Raw genomic sequence first — 22,034 nt, forward strand, 5'->3', positions numbered from 1 at the left:
CAGTGTAGAAGTGTATTTTGTTTTAAGGGGGGGGGAAAAAAAAAAAAAAAAACAACCAAAAACCAACAAAAAGACAAAACCAACCTCAAAACTACAGCTCCCTTTTTCAAGATCCGGTATTCTGGAGGTCTCTTTAGATCACAAACAAGGCAGCTGCCTTCCTTCTACTATCCAACACAACACAGTCCTGAAGCTTGCCTTTGCTTACAAAGAGAACTACAGAGGCCAAGCAATAAATATGTAGCTCTAGCCTTTTCTAGAAGCTCTGCCAGCTCCCCGAGCTCCTCTCCTCTTTAAATCATCTGTAATAAAACAAATCCCAAGATCGTAAACCTCTTGAAATTTTCCAGAAAGTTCACCACCTGCTTATTGGGCCTTCAGTTTTTTTAAACAACTATTACAGTTTCAGTACAATTTTGGAGGTAATGAGGCAGTACTAGAAGTAATTTATTTTTTATTAATGGGAAAAACAGAAAATAAAGCTTACTTAAAGTATACGTTTCTTGACTTTTAAACGAGTGAACTTGAACTTGTTTCTTAAGCCTGTAAACTTGCTTCCTTCCACCCCTCTCCTCACATCTTTCATTGGTTCTCTCATTAGGCACAAAGTCACTGCCTCCACAAGGTGCGCACCGCTCCCCAGGCAGGGCGGGCGCAGGCGCAGCCACTGCCCTGCCCTGGTTACCTGACCTGCTTTTACAACCTGCTCTAACCTCCAAAGTCTCAAGGTCTAAAATCCAGCCTGCCTTCCCGTTTTCTTTGTCCTGCAAGAGCTTCCCCAGCTAGAAGTACGTATTTCTGCATTCTTATGTGTGTGCATATGTCTATTACTGGGATAATTAAAGGGAATTTGGGTTCTGACTGTCTGTGCCCTCAGGGAAGAGACAGTAACATCTGCTGCAATGACTGCTTATTTCTTATTTTTCTGAACAAAGGTTTTGAATTGTTTATGCTTCATTGTTCAAACACACACATTGCATACAAATACAAGAAGGTGTAAGGGAAAAAAGATTGAACCCCCACCTAGATGAAAGCAGTTTCAGCGCTACAAGCACAGTTTTTATATACTCAGAAACACTTGTGAGTTCTACAGAAATTATGCGGTGACAAGGTATCAGCCATGATATACAATTACAGCCCCTTTGAGTTTTCTTTCTCTCATACACAGAAACAGCATGAAACTAGAGCCCCAGACCACTCCAGAAAAAAAAACAGTAAAAGCTATTTTGCAAAGTTATGCTAGCCAGCTGAAAGAGATCTTATTAACCATACGCTTCCCACTTCTAAGGAAACAAACCCTTGACTCAAATATGGTGTACCTGATGTTATAATATTTTTAAATTATATAGTATCAGTCATTTGAGGATAGCACTATATTTAAAAGGAATAACTAAGTATGCTTACCAACAGTTTAAGTTTCCAAGAACTGTGCTTAAAAATTTTCAGTTGCCTGATCTTCTGCACCGTATTTTGAACAAACATAAAGTGACTGTCAAGCAAGTTGAAACAGGCTTTCCAAAACCTGGTCTGCTTTAAAGCAAAAGGCCTACCAATCTTCACTAATTGTTCAAATTAGGGACTATGAAAATATCATGCCAGCAGACTACCATGAAAAAACAAATAAAATTAAGGAAAAAGAAGGGAAGAGCCAAAAGTGAAGCATCTGAGTTTGGGGGGCTCAGTTCTGGGGTTTCCCCCATGATGTACTTAAATGCAATCCAGATTCATGCTTGTTTACTTGTAGATTGCATTCAGCTGTCATTCTTACTCTGTTTCGTCATCACATACATCTTTTCTTATTATTTTGTAATGGAATATTCGTAAATATCAGCCTGAATGACATCACCTTGACATAAACTCAAACCCACTGGTGTAGCAACACAGTAAGGATTGCTTCCTCTTCCCTCTCTCTGTTTAGATTCTCCTCTCTCTCGGCTGTGGGAAACTGCTGTCCTCCAAGCAATCATTAAACTTTGTTTTCTTGAAGCTCTCAGAAGCAGATTTAGCAACCCCACTCTTCTTGAGTTGTGTATACACCTGGCTGTAGAACAGATAGGAGCTCAGGGGCAGTGGATGCTTAGAGGAGAAAACAAACATAACAGAGAATTTCCAGAGGGGGGCACCTGGAGAATGACAAGACAGATTCCAGGTGTTGTGCTTGTAAGAGCAACCAAGGAGTCACCTCCATTGCATTTTACAGCTAGGATGAGTCTCCTGTATATCAGTAAATAGCTTAATATGCATTAGAAGCAGGAGCTTAGACAGGAAGCAAAGAGATCTGAGGGATCACTGGAAACTGCTAAAACCAATTTACTCTAGCAGGCTACACGTGATGGAATGGTTTACAGATTGTATCACTTCAGCTCAAGATTCTTACATATAAACACACACACATATTTGGGCAAAGAAGGAGGCATCCAGGCCAGAAACATAAAACACATACAAACTTCACAGTTAAAAAAAACAAACCAAACCCAAACCAAAAACCAAACCCAGATTAAAGGTGACCAGAAGCCTGTCATCTGATTAGAAGCAGATTAAAGTAGAGATAGGATGATGTTCAGGTAAGGAGGCCCAAGAAGGTATACAACATAAAAACATAGATGGTGCAGTGCTAATGAAAGCAAAGATCCAGAGAGTTTCAAAAGAAAAATTTCAGGGAATGTTCTGTACCAACAGCAACATAGTAAGAAAACAGTAAGGCTAAACTCACATGCTGTAAGAGACAGGGAAGCCTAGGGGACAGTATATGTATGGAAAGACTATGTTATGCAAGATTTAGATAGAGGGAAAGACCAGAAGAATGATGGGAACACACCGGGGAAAAGACAAAGGGGGAGAGAAAACCTCAAGGAAACACAAGAATTATTATCCTGCACCAGATTTATGTCTCTTCTGTTTTAATATCCTGTTTGCCGCTAGTTCAAGATGGCCCAGAAAAAAAGGTATAAGGAGCCTGCTGTAGAAAGCACTGGCATTATCAATCAAGTCTTAATATTATGTCTCAATCCAATCTCTAAAACTGAAGAATGGTCTAAACCTGAAACATATAATTTAAGAGCAGAAAAGGGAGAGGAGAGATCACAGAAAGCTAATCATCGCAAGAGATCTAAAATTAAAAAATGATAAGAAGGGTGGGAGAATTCTGAGGAGAAAGCAAAAACCATCAGTGAATGAAGGAGGATGAGCCAAGAGATGCTTTCACCCAATTTACACTGTAAATCTCCTTGCAGGTCAGCTGAGCCACGCTTCAGGGTAGGGGCTCATTCAGCGGGATAGGCAGAGGTGAGCACTCTACTATAATAAGGACTTTTTCTGAGCTATGAAAACAATGCCGTAAAGCTCAGCTGTGTAGTGACACAGCTACTTGTGTCATACTTGCTGCACCCACTCTGCCCCATGCTGGTGAAAGATTTGTTTTGCCAGTCAAAAAACCAGTAACTTCACACCTCAACCAGCACAGACCCCATATGCTCCTCCCAGCAAGCGCAGCTCCCCCTTCCAGTTACCAGTTCTGTCCCCAGTGTGGCCGCTGCCTGCCTCCTGACTGTGATGCAGAGGGACGGACTGACCACGTAACACATGACATCCTTAGTCAAGCCCAGAGGGGCTTCAGAGGGGCTTCACCTTTCAATTTTTAACACTTACATGCTGGCTTTGGCAACTGGTCGCAGAATTCATTTTTAAAGAAATAATGTTGTATGGTTATGGGAAACCAGTACGTGGTCTCAACATGGAGTTTTGTAAAGAAACCTGCTCAATTTTTATACAGGTATTGTAGGGAACAGAAGCATAAAGCCAACTGCCTATAGACAGCTATAATAATGCCATGTTATTTTTGTGGGAAATATCTGTGTTTCAATTAGCAAAACCTTGTTTCTAGAACTGACCGTCTTGCAATGCTGCTTTCTTATTTATGTTGGCATATGAATCTACTGAACTTCATTTACACTTTCTCAACTCTACCAATTCTGCCCAAGACTATAACTCTTAAAATGTTTTCAAGTCTGAAGACATTTAATGTAAAAAAATACAAAGACCAACAAAACAAATCATATTGTAACACAAAGGACATAGAGAGTAAAGCCTGACACTAATCTTGGTAAGAGCTTGGGGCCAGGACTTCAAAGTGGAACACAATCCCTACCCCCTTCACTCCCCCACCACAAAACCAGAAAGATGCCCCCAAGCCAAAAAAAAAGAAAGTGACAAGCAAGAAAGAGAAAAGGGAAAACCACAAGCCCACAAACAACAGAACAACACTTGTCTTTGTAGAAATTATCTTTGTTCTAAAGGGCACTGTCAAATTCCAGATATTTGCAATCATTAACAACTACTTCAGTCAATTTACTGTAGAGCTAGTTATAAAATAGTCAGCTCCTAATTCAGAAATGGCGGCAAAGAACCGCATTTCTTTGTCCAGAAAGCCTTCAGAACAAAACCTGAAGTGAGCACTGTAAGTGGAAAGAAAAGCTGATGACAAGCCAAAGTGTGGTTTCACCCAAATGTGAGGAATTGCCATGTAACAAATTAGTATCTACCATGTTCAGCCATGCAAACAAAATCAGCTGCTATTCAGCACCCTATAGTCTTGTCAATAGTAAATGAGTAGTGCCGCAGAAGGGAGGCAGGAAAGAAAGCATGTGAAAAAAAAAAAAAAAAAAATCACTTTGAAGAAGCACTGCGTGCAGTTCTCTACTTCCACCCATTCTGGTAAATAAACACAAAGTATCTCTGAAAGTTTATTTAGGCAATTGATGGGGAAAAGGGGAAATGAATGCATGTTTTTCCTCCACACCTTCAAGATTCCTGGAAACTGTAGAGCTCCAGGCAGGGCCCAAGGGTGGGCCAGAGTTTCCCCAGATCTCTCAACCAATGCAATAGCCGGCAGAAGTCGACAGGCAGTAAGGGGAGCAGGTACCACCAAGTGTGTGCAAAACAGGCCCTGTAAATGCTGCGCAGAACCTGGAAGGGAAGACCACTGGAACAAGCCTTTCTTGACATTTGGTCACTACCAAGTACGAAAACAGAGTTGCCCAGGATCAGAAGGCCAGTAACTGCAATTGTCACCATCTTTCATGAACTAGCAGTCTAGGCTACTTCAGGAGAAGTAACTGAGGACTGAATTAAGGATGTACCTTGTGAAACGTAGAGCCATGCTGCTGCTGTGCGAGGCCAGGCAGGGTGCATGGGCACCCTCGCTAGCGGTGGAGTCCGCAGGGCCACCCGCTCCACACAGCACAACTGCATCCTGCCGGGCTGTGGCAACTGTGCAGCCACAAGCTCCGTGAAGAGCTGGGCACAACTGGGTTACACCAAGGCAAGTTAAAAAGGGCCGATTCTCAGCTCCTTAGCCGTGCACTGCTAACTAGCCATATACATGTTCTTCCTCTTCAGTCAACACTCATTAGCTTTGGACTGAAGAAGGAAAAGAACTGAATTTACATGAACCAGCATGGAGATTATGCATAGAGAACTTAAAACTTAAGCAAAACATAATTTACAGATGATGCCAGATAATTTAGAAACAATGGATGTGCTGCATTAATGCCTTTTCTCCAAGGCGTAGATCAGTAGAATACTCATACTGACAGCTGTCAGTAGAAGGGACAGAGTACACCTTAAACACCTTGTGAAAAAAATTAAAATACTGTCTGGTGGGAAAAAAAAAAAAAAAGATGAGAAAAATCAAAGCAATATTGTGTTTGCTCTTGTCTTTAAACACACCGAAACTTCTAGAAGATGACAGAACTTCAGCTGCTTAGGAGCTCCATTTCTTGGTTGCTGATCTGTTTCTTTAATATATTCTAGTTTGGATGTTTTACAACCTTTCAGTAAAAATGTCCATCCCCATTAAAAATACATCTCTGGAAGAAAAAGAAAAAAATCCCATATTTTAATTCCATCTGCCCGCTTTGTACAGCTAGTGGAATGTGGCAGGAGCCTCTCACTCATTCTGCTGCTTCGTTAACAACCAGGAAATTTCACATGCTCCAAACTTCCACATTAGGGCAACAGGGAAGAAATCGGCCATGGAAGGGCTATGGAAAGGCTCATAGGACATGTCTGTGCATTTCACCAGCCATTGCAGCCACTGCTGATTTTCAATTATCAGCAACTTACTAAAATTATTAACATTCTATGATGGTCCAGCACTTGGCTGGGATGCCAAAGGAAATGTAAATTGATGCTTGCTTTAAAACACAGTCACTTCTGCCAAAAAAAAAAGATAAGTAAAAAAATAAAAAACTTAGCCAGTATGCAAGTCCTTTGCTTAGAGAATTCGGTCCTTGCCATACCCTGTTTTTTTATGGGAATGCACACCAAAGATACTGCGTGATTCAGGGAAACAGTAAGGGAATAGTATCCTTCAATCTTCAAAGCCATAATTTTTAAAATTAACCGTAAGCAGTTGAAAGCTGCCATTCCCCAGCAGGCACTTAGTCTCCTGTACAGAAGTAAAGGCAAACCTGATTCAATACAAAAAACGTACAACTGGTGGAGAAATTATTTTCCTCCTTAAGAGGGGATGGTTCTTGGCAGGGTAGTGTAAGCAATCTCATAGTCCTATCCTCTAGACAAAGCAAAGTTGCAACATTTAGCAATCAACTTTTCTTCACTGATGAATCATCTATTTAAGGAAAAATCCAAAACAGGATAGGGGATGGAAAGCAATACACTTCAATCCCACTGCTGAAGCTGGCAGGAGGTGTTTAAAGTGGTTTTTTGAAAAACAGCAGAAAGAGAAGGAAAACACAGTAAGAACTGAGCAGCTTAGTAGTTTACTATTAGTTTAAACAGTAGCTTGCAGCAAGATTAGGGGAAAGAGAAGAGAGTACAAACAAAAACAAGTTCATACACCATGTATCCTTCATTCAGCCCACATGCTATTTCCTCTTGGCACACGTTAAGTGCATGCACTCCATATACAAACCACATGATAAAATGAGCAGAGTGATGTACTGAGTCCATATTACTTAGACAAATATCAAGTGAGGGAATTCTGTGGTGGTTAGACAATAAGGTTAAGAAAATATATTTCTTAGGATTCCCGAACCAAGGAATCAAAAAATAACTATGCTATTTTTCTTTTCTGGTTAACCTCAAGTAGAAATGAAGGGTTTATGTTCATTTCTTCTACGGATTGAGACATGTTATTTTTGAGCATATTTGTTCAACAGATAGTTTCTTTACAGCACAGCATGTATTTAAAATATCACTAAATACAGCTTCTAAAATTATATCAACTGATGCTTTCTTGTTGATACAGCACAACTGTAAATTCTGATTACTTTACTGGAGGAAAAAAGAATGAGATTTGCCCCAAAGCAGATGATCTCAGCTGTACCCTCAACATCAGTTAAGTCAAGTTCACAACTGCACTTCATTTCTGATAGAAAAGCCTAAGAAATTCGACTGTACGCTGGTAAGCTGCAGGACAGTCAATACTTATAACTTCACACCTGAAATTGGAGTTGGGTCAATTTTTTTTCCAGCTTACTCTCACACACCGCTAAGCAGTTGTGATGGCCCCTTCAGTTCTACCTCATGGATGGGGCCTGCCTACAGCACGAGTCTTCAGCTGAGTATGCAAGTTTTGACAGGTCTGACAGTTTCAAAGTTCAGCAGATGTGGGGGGGAAACAAGGTGCCACTGTAACTACTTTTACACTTTTTTTTTTTTTTTAATCAGTAATAAAATATCAGCTCCATCTGCCACAGAGGTTCTGTAGAGCGGGTGGCTAAGTGCTTTGGAACCTATGAAAATATTTAGACAAATGTTACACTACTCAACCTGTTTGCTTTGTTTTTTGTGTAAGAAGAGTTCAACTTATAAGCAGTTGTTTTTTCTCATAGGCATCTTATTTTTCTAAACAGTTTGCCTATGATTTACCACTCACTGTTCCTACACAGAGTAAATTTGATTTCCACAGCATTTTCTAACTATTTAGGTTAAATACATCCCTTTACTATATTAAGAGAACGTGTTTTCCAGTAAGTTGACCATCAGTAAACCCTAACACACTTTACAGAGCTAACATTTCATATCTACACGCACATGAAAGCATATCCAGCTAAAAGAAATTTAATAAAAATTAAAATTGTAAGGCTCTGTCTTTAATAACCAGCCCTTCCTCTTTCTTAAGTCTGAAGTTATTTCAAGCATAAATATACTTATTTACACATTGTAAACCTATGAAAAAGTATTCAAAGACCAATAATCTCACACTATGAGTGTGTGTCCATTCTGTCACCTGCACCTTGTTTCCTTGCACCCACTTCTGTAAATTGTACACAATTTATAACCTCGTAACTCTAACACCTCTATTGGACTTACGCTAGCAGAGCTGATGAATCTTCAGTTCATACAAGTAACAAGCAGACAGGATTTTATTTTTTTTTTAACTTTTTTTTGTTTTAAAGTCTGAATTTCAACAGACTAACACACTTTTGCACATCTGGAGGGAGAATTCTCCTTGGAGACAAAGGAACTTAAAAGAGGGACTATGCATCATCAAAGTTAGTCCTACCATATAAAACACTGAACCACACGCTACCAGGTTGATCTTGTCAATCCATTGCATACTTAGAGGTCTGCTTTTATATAAATCTGATCTCTGTGATAGTTCCTACCAACTTTAAATAATGAGAAAAGGAAATTTCCAGCTTCCATGGAAAACACAAAGCACCTTATTCCAATCTAGGGAAGACCTTTTGACAACAGATTTTAGAGCGGAAACATTTTCAGATCTACAGGAGACATTCTTATTTATTGCAGTTTCGGGGAGAGAGAAAAGGTGTGTTATGCATTCCTAACATTAGTTATGCAGATAAACAAATTACAACATGATTATTACTACTGTGTAGGAGAGACATAAAATGAAAGAGATTTTTAGATCATGTCAAAAATCCTTTGAAAGTGCATGCATCTCCCCTGCTTCTGCAACTTCTCTTTCCTCTTCCACCAAAGTACTTGAGTAAAGGTTCTCAACTGGTGGGTGAAATTCTTGCCGTTTGATATCAGGAAATATATCACAGTCTTTCAGCTAAAACTGTTTAGCTGGGAACATCAGTGACAGAAATAGTATATGCCTCTACAAAAGACAGCTTGACAGGATCATCACCTAAGTGAGCAGCTTTTGATGGGCAGTGGGAAAGAAAGTAAGGTCTTTCAGGAGATACACTCCCTTTTTATATTTCACCATGACAACTCCTAGGGACAACTTCTTTTTATTAGTTTTTTGCAGCTGTTCATCCATACATTACACCGGACTCTCACACCATTAGTTTTATTTAATAGTTTATACTCCATCTACCATGCCTCTCAAAGGAAGACAAATCAAATAAGTACATTGCTATTTTGGCATACCAAAACTACAAAAAAAGGCTTTAGTCAGTTATAAATAAAACAAAACAGTTGATATCTCTGTAAAGTCAGTACTGAGTTTACAAGCTTTAAAGTACCTACCACTCAATACCATTCAGCCTTGGCTGACGTTTGGTATCCCACACAGCATTTAGCGCTGGTGAATCTAATAATATTATAAGATGACTTTATAGAATAGGGTATTAATGCAGCATTCAAATTAAAGGTTTTGTAGCTGTTAAGAACTGATTTGAGGACTCTATGTTGGTCTAAAAGCAGTAATAATGTCAATAGATACAGAGGGCATTTTCTTATAGGCATGCACGAAATCAGTAAATGCCGCAGGAAAGATATGGAAATCGGGAAGACGGCTGGTTGAATCCTGCTAACTCCTACTACAGGATTCATTCACAGAGTAGCTCTTCTCACACACATCTTCTTTAAATTTTGATACCCCAAGTAGTCCATTCCTAACATACAGGTTCAAAGAGAAAACTCTCAGTCCTCTTTTCCTTTAGTCTCATATCTTCTATTTTCCCTTAACTAGCAGTCCTGCAACTACAAGTCAACCGCTGTGTGCCCACACCAGTTAAGTTACCTAGCTATCACATATTGTATACTGCATTGCAAATATGTTTCTACATGTACTTTCTAAGATTTACTGATCATTCCTGAGAGATTATTGTGGTGAGTATGAACTACAGCTTGTCAGGATATTTTTAAGTGAAGGAAAACTTTTTCAAGATATGTCAGTTCATAAAAGTTATGGTATGGTCAGGGATATGTATTGATCAATTATATTTTTACTACAAAGGCCAAGGGGGAGTCTGGCACTGAAAAATCTTACTAAATCTCTTATTAACAATCTGACAATAAACGCTTCTATATAATTGCATTTCCCACATATATTTACAGCAAAAAGCAATTGGTTTTGTTCAGTAAAAGCTAGCTGTGACACTATCAAAAGGTGCAACTGAAACAAGATGACAGAGGAGGTCTCTGTCCCCAAAAAGCCTTAGCCTAGTAACTTAGAACTGGAAGGACATCACTAGAAATTAAATATGACAGAGAACAATAACGGTCTAAAAGGCAGGATTCAGGCTAAATTCAAGCTACTCTCCTAAATGTTGGCTGAATCAGATTCATAAACCAACACATTTTTAATCAACTTCTAGCACATGGCTCTGGTAATGAGTCTCAATTATTTGTTTTTACAGCTGCATAAACCAAAAAAAAGTACATGCTGTGATTCCTTAGTTTGCAAAATTAAGCAGTTAAGTGCCAGAATTTTAACCGTGCTACTTTAATTTACATTGTGTATGCGTGTTATGATAAAAATAACATTTTAAACTAAATTATACACACAACATGAATGCTAAGAAAAACAGATATTTCATCAGAATAAATCATACTATTTAAGTCCATCAATAAATGAGAGAGAAAGGTCCCTCCTTCACAACAGACTGATGGTTTGAAGTTCCCAGGTACAGAATATAACCATTTTAGTTCATTCTCCAGTGTACTGGAGAAAGGGACAGCTGGCACCATTAGCCTTATTAAACCATTAAAATGCCAGAACAAAAATACTTTCTGTAGAAAACACAACATTATTTTCTCTAATTTTATGAAAATAATGGAAACAAATCTTTTTTCAATTAAAATTCAATAAATCCTAATTCATTGGAACAAAAAAATTACACATGTGCTTTCTTAGAAAAACAGAAGGAATGTAATATGTAATATAATACATCTTAATCCCTATATCCGCATAGCTGCAAACTATCTGGAACTCATTCTAAGTTGCAACACTAATGGAAAAATCTCAATTCAAATAAATAAAAAAAAAAATCAGGTAAGTTATTAAATGCCTCAGGTTTTTACAGATAACATTCTCCAAGTGTTCTTTGCTTTGCTCCAACTGTTCCTCATAGGTCCACCCCAATACTCAAGATGACAACCACATGTATGAAGAGACATTGGTGAAGCAAGGAACTCATGGTGGAGCTCCAATGCAAAAAGGCTGTATGGATGAGGGGTAAGCAGGGACAAGGTGACCAAGGAGGAATTTAGAAACACCACATGGGCATGTAAGGATTGTGTCAGGTTAAACAAAGTTCAATGGGAGTTAAGACTTGCACGGAATGTCAAGGGCAACAAGAGCAGCTTCTATTGCTACAATAGTAGTGAAAGGTCAAACAGGAAAAATATAAGCTTGTTGCTGAATTAGGCAGGTGACCTAGTGCCAGCAGACACAGATGATGCTGAGGGACTCAATACCTCCTTTGTTTCAGTCTTCACCAACAAGGTCTCAAAAGCATCTGATGTTTAGCAAAGGGGTTCAAGAACTACCAGCAGTCGATGTGGCCTGAGTCAGGGATGACTTGCAAGATCGCAACCTGGATAAATCCATGGGATCAGATAAGGTGCATCCAAGGACACCAAGATAACCAGCCGCTCTTCATCTCTGAGAAGTCACAGAGATGAAGGAAGGTCCCCAGAAACTGCAGGAAAACAAATGTGGGAACTACAGGCCGGTCAATCTCACTTACGTTCCTGAGAAAGTTATGGAGTTACTCCTCTTCGAATGCACTTTTCCGGACATACAAAGAAGAAGGTGGTGACTGAGAACAGTCAGCATGGGTTTACCAAGGGTAGATCATTCCTGACCAACACAATTGCTTTCTATGATAAATTTTTTATGATGAGGGGAGAACAGGGGATGTCATTTACCTCAAGGCTTTCAACACTGTCTCACTGCAAGTTAGGATGTTACAGTCTGTCTCTTCAGGTAGACAACCAGATGGGTAAAAAGCCAGTTGGATGATCAAGCCCAGAGAGTAAATGTTTAATGGATCTTACTCCACCACGAGGGTGGTAACAAGCGGAATATCACAGTGGCTGATCCTGGGACCTGTCTTGTGAAACACCTTAATCAACGACCAAGGGGAGGCAACATAGTGCAGTCTGTAATGTTTACAGATAACACCAAATTCAGAGAAGCAGTCAATAACCTTGAGGGCAGACCTGCCATCCAGAGGGACCCAGAGAGGCTGGAGGAATGGGCCAAGAGCAACTTCATGAAATTAAGTGTACACATGCAGAGTCCTGCACCTGGAAAGGAATAACCCCATGCAACAATACAGGCTTGTTTTTATCACAGACAAAATGAGTCACCCACCTTTAAATGGCACAGTCAGCACCAAATTGTGAGCAAACTTTGCAAGCCTAGGTGTATTTAACTTGTATGGAATACAGTCCAGGTTACTATATAACAGCACTGAATACACTTTTTTTTCCATACTATTATACGTTAAAAAGAGAGGTTTCCATTAAGAGATTACACAATCCTTAGCCTACTTCTGAAGAAGTTCTTTTTGCGCTTACCCCTTACCTTTGTATGCAATAACTGGGTGTTCAGCTCTATGGCAGTGGGTATCTTCTGTTGTTGGCTCCAGTATTCCTAATACCCCAAGTCCTGCCAACAGCAGTGCAAGGAGGCAGCTTTCTTTCATGGTGGTCATGCTGTCCTCCACAGCGGTCACTTCTTTTAACTGGCTACTCTTCTTGCACTCATATGGGAAAAGCACCTGGAGAATTCAAAGAAATTTTCTCAGGCACAAGAGCAAACTACAGAAAAAAAAATTAGACAATTCTTGATGTTCAAAACTCCTCAAAAGTATGCTATCAGCTGCTCCTCTAATTACTTAATAAATTTATCATCAGTTACACAATTTAGGAATATTGATTTCTTTTATCATCCAGCAACATTCAAAACCTGTTATTCATTCCCCCTCTCTTCTACTTTAAAGTTTAATTTTGTAATGTGTGTGGGGAAAATAATGTTCTGCAATTTTTTTTTCTTTTTTTTTTAGATACAGCAAATGTATCTAAATCTGTGTTCCACATTCACTTGGATCCACTGCCCCTCGCTCTCTCCTTCACGTTACTGACTGTTTTGACAAAACAACAGCCCTAGAGCATGTATTTTTTGCCTGTCCATAGAGTATATATAGCACAGCACAGAAAGCGGTAGGACAAGGATCACCTCAATGCTCTGACAATGTACATTTGCTTTACAGGAGGGAGGGTCACTGGTTCTGACATTGGCTTAATCCCTACCCATGTGCCAAGACTGATGACAAGGTTGCATAATTGCAGATTCTAATGCTGAAGACACTTTTCTACAAAGATTTAGACATCGGTCAATGATGTAATTGTTTCCATTCAGTACCAGAATTGAAGTTTCAACTCCCTGATTTTTTGAAACATCCAATAAGCAAGACACTTATTTTATAAGTAACAGAATATTCACGGTGTCAGTATCATTTTAGAACCAACCCAATTCCTTTAGCTTTATCATAACAAACATCCCAAGTAGTAAGAAACCTAATGCTTAAGGCAACCCAAAAAACTTTCACCACTAGCAACTTTACTGAGTTCCACAAGCTTGCTTGCTGATAGCACACAGTTATGAGACATCACTGTCTTTCGCGGGGGGAAGAAGACTGAAGATTTGAGACAACTCCATAATGGCAGAAATGTCATTCTGCTAATTAATGGAGCAATTAAGGAAAAAATAATCAGCAGTATTGACTTGTAATACATTTGATTTCACTGAACTGCAGTGTGCTGTTTAATAAGGTGGAAACTCTCAATTTGTGTAAAATAAACATCCTAAACAAATGAAACAAAGAGCTGTTAATTAAAAGATACTCCACAGTAAGACCAGTGTGTTTTAGAACTACACTCAGAAAGCAGAATGGATAGTAAACATTGCTCCCTAACATCACTGTAGCACCAGCCATCATAAGAGGAACTGCTCTTCTCTTACCACTTTATTTTGCTGCCTTTAGAACCCTTCCAGCTACGGCCTGGACATATCTAATCCTCATTAATTTAAACTAAAATAAATAGATCAAAGATATAATACATCTGAGCGGTACACCAATTTGATAGTCAATTTTAGTTTCTCTGATAAATTTGCCTATGTTTCACAAAAAAAAAGGGGAGGAAGCTTCTAGGCAGTTAAATTCATATTTCTACCTTTCTAAGTAGTATATTTATGATGTCATGTTTCAATATGAATCTGTCCCTAAAAATTGCTTGTGGCTCACAGCAGGCAGTATCTGCTCATAGAAATTCTGTGCACTCACACATATAGGGGTATAAAGTGCCTGTTCCAGTATTTTGGTAGTTCGTTTTCTGCAAGGATGACATTTCGAGCATTATGCGCTATTCTTATCCAAATTCAACCCATTTATGTGGATTATATCACAGCTAATGGATATTACTAACTTACAGATCATACAAGTACATTACTAACAGCTAGTTCTAGTTCAGGTTTCTGTAAGATTATGTATACGTATTTAGGACAAAATGAAGGACAGATACCACATCATAGACTCTCAAAAGCTGTTTTTCTTGCACACAGTACAGCCAGCAGGTATTCCGAAACCTAGGATATGGTACTTTTGCATGAAAAATATACAAACTTTATTTATTTTAATTTGTAAAGTCTCAGCAATACCCATAAATGTGTGAATATAATGGATTGAAATTAAATGAGAATGAAAGGAAACATTGGTGCCCTCACTCCCAGAAGGACATGATGGGGCTGGAGCGTGTCCAGAGACGGGCAACAAAGCTGGTGAGGGGTCTGGAGCACAAGGCTGATGGGCAGCAGCTGAGGGAACTGGGGATGTTGGAGCCTGGAAAAGAGGAGGCTGAGGGGAGACCTTATCGTTCCCTACAACTGCCTGACAGGAGGAGGGAGCCAGAGGGTTATTGGTCTCTGCTCCCAGGTAATGGGCAATAGGACAAGGGGAAATGGCCTCAAGTTGTCCCAGGGCATGTTTAGGCTGGACATTAGGAAAAATTTTTTCACCAAAAGGGTTGTTAAGCACTAGAATGGGCTGCCCAGGGAAGAGGGCCAGTCCCACTCCCTGGAGGTATTTAAAAGGCAGACGAGGTGCTTAGGGACATGGTTTAGTGGTGGAATGGCAGTGTTAGGTTAATGGTTGGACTTGATGATCTTAAAGGTCCATTCCATTCTATGATTCTATGATTTGTACTTAAAGTTCAGCCTTCTCCATCTCCCTGGCTGTAAATGAAGCTCCATGGTCTTTATGTAACCATGATTTGTACTGAAAGTTCAGCCTTCTCCATCTCCCTGGCTGTAAATGAAGCTCCATGGTCTTTATGTAACCAGGCTTCTATCTCCCAGCCAAGTTTCAAAAAACAGTTCCTCAAAAACCAGTTCTATCCAGGACACAACAAAAAGAGAATTCTATTTCTCCATAAAGAAAGAAAAGGACCAGTACTCTTCATCCAGATACTAAATCTGTACATATTTATGGATGCCATGGTTTCCATTACAAAAAGGATACTGACTTTCATGGGACTAATCCTGGTATTAATAAGGACCAAGATGTAAATGTTGACAGGTCTGATGTCTTGTATCCCACATGTATTGAGAGGATTTCTCCCCACCTACCCCCTGTGTGCAGAACTCAGTAACAGAAGCAAACATTCCTTCACAACAACACTTTTTCTCAACCTCTAAATCCAAACAGCATCCTCTGGAAAGACAGGCTACTTACATGCCATAGTTGGTCTCTGACATAGTTGTTCACATGTATAGTCATGCTGTGGGACAATTTGGGGGCCAAAGAGTTTCTTTCCTACCTATCCGAACCCCTTATCTTTCTGCATGTGTCTCACATGGTACAAATGGAGGCAGGAAACCGTCCTTTCTCTCAAACAGAATATCCAAAAACAAGGTTAGACTTTGGAGAAGAGACAAAGAAGGATGTGAATGCACTTCTGATAATATATCTCAGAGAAAAACAGTAACAGTTGAAGTTTCTCTCTACCTCAACCTCTGCCTGTTTAAATGTATTGTGCTACTTTATTAATTTAACTATATTAATTATTTTAGGCGTATTAATTTAAATGTATTAAATACATTGTGGGGAAACTGCAAGTAGAAGCTTACTTGCAACAACTCAGAGAAGAGTCTTCAGAGACCCTACTCAGGCAAGAGAACAGTAAATCAAGGTAGCAGATAGAAACCTCCTCTCAAGTTCTCACACGAGAAAAGAAGCTTGAAGTCAGCTGAGCTACTGGGAGGAACAGGAACTCACTGTCCACTTCATTACACTACCATATGCACAGAAGGAGAAAGAAAAAGTAGTCTGAAGACTGCACCTAATACACTGCTAGAGTAAAAAACAAACAAAAACCAAACTCAAAACAAAAAATACCCAAACCCCAAAAAACCCAACCATACATGAAAAGACCCCTAACAAAAAGCAAACACCCTCCCAAGAACCAAAAAAATCCCACACGCTCCTAACTCAAAAAGAAAACCCCCAAAACCCCAGCAAACAAAACACACACCTTCATGTACCCGCAGCATGGATGAACAGACACCTTAGAAAAGCCTTCAAAACCAAATCCTTTCCCACAGAATTTGCAGGGGTTAGATTGCTCCCTCCTTCACACCCGTGGGTAAGGGCCGCCGCACAAGGTCCATCTCTGCTTGAGATATGGGCTGCAAGAGCAAACCTGCGGAGGCAGCACCTGGACTCCAAACCCACGCAGCTCTGAAACACGGCAACTGAGAGTCAGCAGCCTTGAAGCAGGTAAAGGAGTCTTTCCTGAAACACGCCCTTCTCCTTACTGAAAGTGCAACTGCTGTGCCAAGAAGTGATAGCTAGCCTGGAGCATAAAACAAAAGCCAAGAGAATCCTAAACATGAAAAGTTAAGGCTAGTTTCCTTGATTTCTGTATAATCTCCATATACAAATCTCTCTCAAAAATGGAATATAATGGTCAAGTCAAAACTCTTCAAATAGTGACACTGACCGTCTTTTTAACTATTGCGACAGATTTGGGAACTAGCACATTGACCTGTATTACACAGAATCACAGAATCACAAGGGTTGGAATTGTTAGTATAGTTTTTCCAGCACAGATCAGACTTCTGAAAAACTGCGTTTTACAAGTCTGTAAAACAATCTGAGGATGCAAAAAGAAAAAAAAAAAAAAAAAGCAGAAATGTAAAATGTAACATATTTAAATATATTTACTTCTATATGTAAAGGGTCTTGTGCACTTATTCTCTCCCCCATTCACTTTTCTTTGATCTAGCTTGCCTAGAAGAAATATAAAGATAAATGAGGCCCACTAGGTAAAGGTTTTATTTTTTACAAACAGAGTATTTAGTTTCTCCCATCGACAGTATTTGATGAGGAAAAAAACCCAAAAAACCAGCAATTCAAGATTTTCTATTTTAGCTGAGCCAACAAAAGATACCTATTGCTAAAGAGAAAAAGTGTGAACAGCTAAGCATACAAAGCATGTAGCTGCTACTGCTAGGTCCAAGTAGATTCATCCAGAGACTATTCCCTCCAGCCACTGAAGTGGTGTATTTAAAATGAAATAATCAGGATGTCAATATTTCTGCATCAGTTAAAATACACCCTGTTGGAAGTACAATTTACTTCTGAATGATAAACTACGTTTTCTTTTGTTTGATTAAAATAAGCTGCTGGATTAAAGAGAGAGCTGCCACACTCACTGCAGCTGTCCAGCAGCAAAGATGCTTTCAAACAATTACCTTCGCTGATTCTGTAAGTGTCAGTTTAACTGCACTTCCAGTGAATGATGAAGTGAACTTATGTCAATATGAGTATAGAAAGAGCAGCGTTTGGCATGGTTACAAGGTGCCAGTTTCAGGACCGCTTCTGGGTACGTGCACCCAGAATCAGCTCTGGTGTTTCTTTACACACACACACCAGTGTCTACTCTCACAGACACTGCTCGTGTAGTTTGCTGTGGGAAATTCATTCCACTTCCCCTGGGTACTTCGCTCCACTTCTTGGTTTGCAAAACAGTGAAAGTTTGATAAAAATGTACTCATGCTAACTAACTACTCCAGATACGATGCGCCTTTGTGCACAAGCATGAACCTGGAGCAAACTACTCATCCAACGAAACCAGACTATACATTGTATGGGTTCATTAGAACAGAATTATGAGTCCAGAGAAAGATGTTGTCCCATATTGCTACCATACACACTTTAAAATAGTAAAAATTATTTCATCGTTGGTCATGTCAATTATATTAAAAATACGTAGTTTGTCTACTGTACTGCTAGTGGCATCTTTTTACAATTTATTAAAAGAATAGAGTATTTGCTTGCTGCTGCAAGAAGAGCAGACAGGGAGAACTGTTCTTTCCTCTTTAGGAAAAAAAGCCCGTGCTGTTGTGTACTGCTAGTACACAAATCAGGAGAAAAGGTATCAGCAGTCATATGGTCATAAAACTGGAATATGTGAACACCCCTACGATGTAGTTCAGTCCCTTTTTCTGTAATGGCTCTTGATTTTTTAAAGCCAAATTCTTCAAAATTCAAACAAATCATTTGAGAGGAAGATTGCTAGAGAAAAGAAATATCTAAAAAAGTCCCTGTCATCACACCTACCAAAAAGCCTAGCTAAATTCTCAGGCAGTGTGTACGCTCTCAATTCCCAGTCCTGGCAGCACCGCTAGTGAAAAGCCCTGGAGACCAGAAGGAAAAAGGGGTGGAGGCAGGAGGGGCATGGGGAGGCCTGAGTCAGTCTAAAATAACAGTGCTCCCCTCTCCTGCGGTGAAAAATGTGAATGTTGTGTGTTGAAGACATTCACATTTCACTTTTTTCACAAACAAATTATTTCTCTTGTCACCCTTCTCCTAAAAATATATAGACACAAGGTGAATAAATATCACAACTCATTTAAATCTTGTTTCCAAAAAAACCCAAGTTGTTCTTACTAGAGTGATTAATCCTGTTCCCCTGTCAAATGCACAAATAAAAGCTATACCTCTTTATAACATAATTACTTTGAAATATATCGCTTAGTCAGTATAGCTTTAGAAAAACAATTTGTATATCACTCAGATACACAATTAGATTAGAGCAATAGCTCAAAGATCACCTCATTAAACATCAAGATGAGACTGGAGGCTATAGACCTCCTTCAGTGAAATAATTCAGCCGTACACTATCGTGTCTCGTCACTGGACCCAGCAATGCAGACTGTTTGCTATGCAGCGGAGTAGCATATTCTAATTTGTATTCTCATAAAGTGAGAGTCAGCTTCAATTAACAAACTGATTACTGAGTTCCTTCAACTTTTTTTTAATATTGCCATTCATTTCGGCAGTGGCATGAATTTTAAGATCTGCAAGAGGCAGTCACCCATCAGCTGTCATTGACTAACACAGTCAAAAATCAATCCTTAAATTCATAATGACATTCTGCCAAAAGTCTGCTAATATCTGTAGCTGATGGTGACAACTCATAAAAGAAGAATCTGTCATCAAAGCTGGTTCTCCAGCACTGCCTGAAGAGCTGCGATACTTGTGATTTCCGCAAAGGAAGCAGTGCTTCAAGAACAGTGGCCTGAGTGAAGCAAGGAGTTTGTATAGTAACACCTCGGATCTCATTTATCACGTCGTGGGCCTGTCTGCCTCATCGGTGGGGCATAGCACCAGTAGACCACAGCTTCCTCGAGCAAGCACCAGCCAACCCAGCAGGCCCACACAAAAGAGCACCTCAAGCAGCTTAGAGGTAGGAACAAAGGTAGTCAAACCAGCACAGCCTAGGCCCAAATTCCAGCAAAATCTCATCTCTTTTTTTCAAATCCCTTTTTCTCTTAGCTGTCCTTTAGCTCTCCAGCCTTTTTGGTATCCTCCCAAGCCCCAGATTCCCACCTCTAGTGTCCTTCCCCTCACAGCCAGTCTCCTGGTTCAGTCACCAGAGCACCTTCCCCTGAGGATTGCTTGGGATGTCCACCAACCTATGATCCTCAGTCTGGCCATCAGAAGTCAGCCTGAGGTGGCAGAAGGAGGGATTCTCCGCCTCAGACACACTATAAAGCCAGCAGAGCTTTTCCTTTACAAAATAACTTTAATGGAAAAACAAAACGGTAATCACTGTTGGCAAATAAAGGCCTGAAAAGCAGAGGAAGTTGGAAGGAAAATCAGAGGAAGTTTAACAGCCAAAGGAAAGGCATGAAGTGAGAGAAAATGAGCCAGGAGAGGGCAGAAGTGCCAGGAAAAGGAAATGCAGAGGGAAAGACTGTAGCTATTCAGGGATCTACACTCGTCTTATTTTCTCCTTTCTCTCTATACCACACTTGTCTGCTCCTTTTCCAGTTGGAACTTTAATTCACAAACCAAACACATCTTCTTAGGGCCCAAAAGATGGTCACCATCATCATTGACGTGGTACACAACACAAGCTGTTCCATAGCAAAAATATACTTTCAGGTGTTGTGAGCAATAGCAGTTCAGTAGACAGCTCTCACCAGAGGATCCTGTCGATTTTAAAAAACTACATAGCTTCAAAATGGGATTGGGCAGATCCTCTGAAAAAGGATCCACTGATGGTTACAGAATACCTAGACACTCCCATTTTGCAGTGTGAAATTCAGGAACTTCCTCAGTCTGGTATGGCAAGAAAATTCAGGAAAAGTCCCACTAGTTGCCTGCTGCAGTCTTACCCTCTTCCCTGAGGTGTGTGGTGTTTGCTCCTGACAGAGACCAGATGCTGGTCTGGACGCACCTCTGACCAAGCACAGCCATTTGCCCCCATGTTTGGAAAAGACCTGAGCTCTGTGCTGCACGACATTTTATTCACTTGTATTGCCATACAGTACATACAAGTATGTATTTACGAGTTCTTCTTAAAGCCTAGTGAAGTGAACTTATGTATCTAACTGTAAGACAAAGAAAACCCATTGCACAGCTTTTTACAAAGCACGTTATTACAGTACATGAGTTGTGACCACAAAGACAAACAGCATCCAGAATATCCAGTCCACAGCATTTTTTAATACTCACACATCTAGTAAGAAGCCCTACGGTTTGGAAAGAGATCTGTCTCCCAGTTACAGTTGAGTCAGCAAAGACCTCAATTTCAACAGATTCATGTAGTCATTAACAGGGCTTCCTTACAAACTCTCACAAAACATGACATAAATTACATTTCAGAAGTTTCTTTCAACTTATCCAATGATGCTGTTAGTGGGCCCTATGCTTTTTGAATATCCCTGGCAGACCCTTGAGAGACAAAGTATAATATATAAACCTGTGGACAACAATTTTTAAAGCAACATGTACTTTCAGAGACCTAGTAATGCTGCCCCTGAATGAAGATACTATACTACATATTTCTATACCTCAGTAAATGAAAATTATTTGTGAAAAATCTTATTTACCCATTAAACCTGAATATAATAAAAGTATGCAAGCATGATGGATTGACCATGTCTGGATGCCAGGTGCCCACCAAAGCTGCTCTATCACTCCACTCCTCAACTGGACAGGGGAGAGAAAATGTAACAAAAAGCTTGTGCGTCAAGATAAGGAGAGGGAGAGATCACTCAACAATTACAATCATGGGCAAAACAAGCATGACTAGGGGAAATTAGTTTAATTTACTACCAATCAAATCAGATTAGGGCAATGAGAAATAAAAGCCCAAATCTTAAAACACCTTCCCCCCACCCCTTCCTCCTTCCCGGGCTCAACTTCACTCCTGATTTCTCTACCTCCTCTCCCCAGGTGGGGCAGGGGGACGGGGAATGGGGGCTGGGTCAGTCCATCCCACGCTGTCCC

The 22,034-nt window shown here is 39.8% G+C and overlaps 1 protein-coding gene across 1 annotated transcript in view; it reads right to left on the reverse strand.

Annotated features, from left to right (window-relative positions):
* The window catches only part of SEMA5A (semaphorin 5A), a 254,009-nt gene extending 241,122 nt beyond the window's left edge, over positions 1 to 12,887 (reverse strand). The window contains exon 1 of the mRNA XM_009638754.1: positions 12,758 to 12,887. Within this exon, the coding sequence (XP_009637049.1) occupies positions 12,758 to 12,887 (130 nt within the window). The remainder of the gene's footprint in view (positions 1 to 12,757) is intronic.
* Between the last annotated feature and the right edge of the window lie 9,147 nt (positions 12,888 to 22,034).

This window comes from Egretta garzetta, unplaced genomic scaffold (genome assembly GCF_000687185.1).
Source record: "Egretta garzetta isolate BGI_Z169 unplaced genomic scaffold, ASM68718v1 scaffold264, whole genome shotgun sequence".
NCBI lineage: Eukaryota > Metazoa > Chordata > Aves > Pelecaniformes > Ardeidae > Egretta > Egretta garzetta.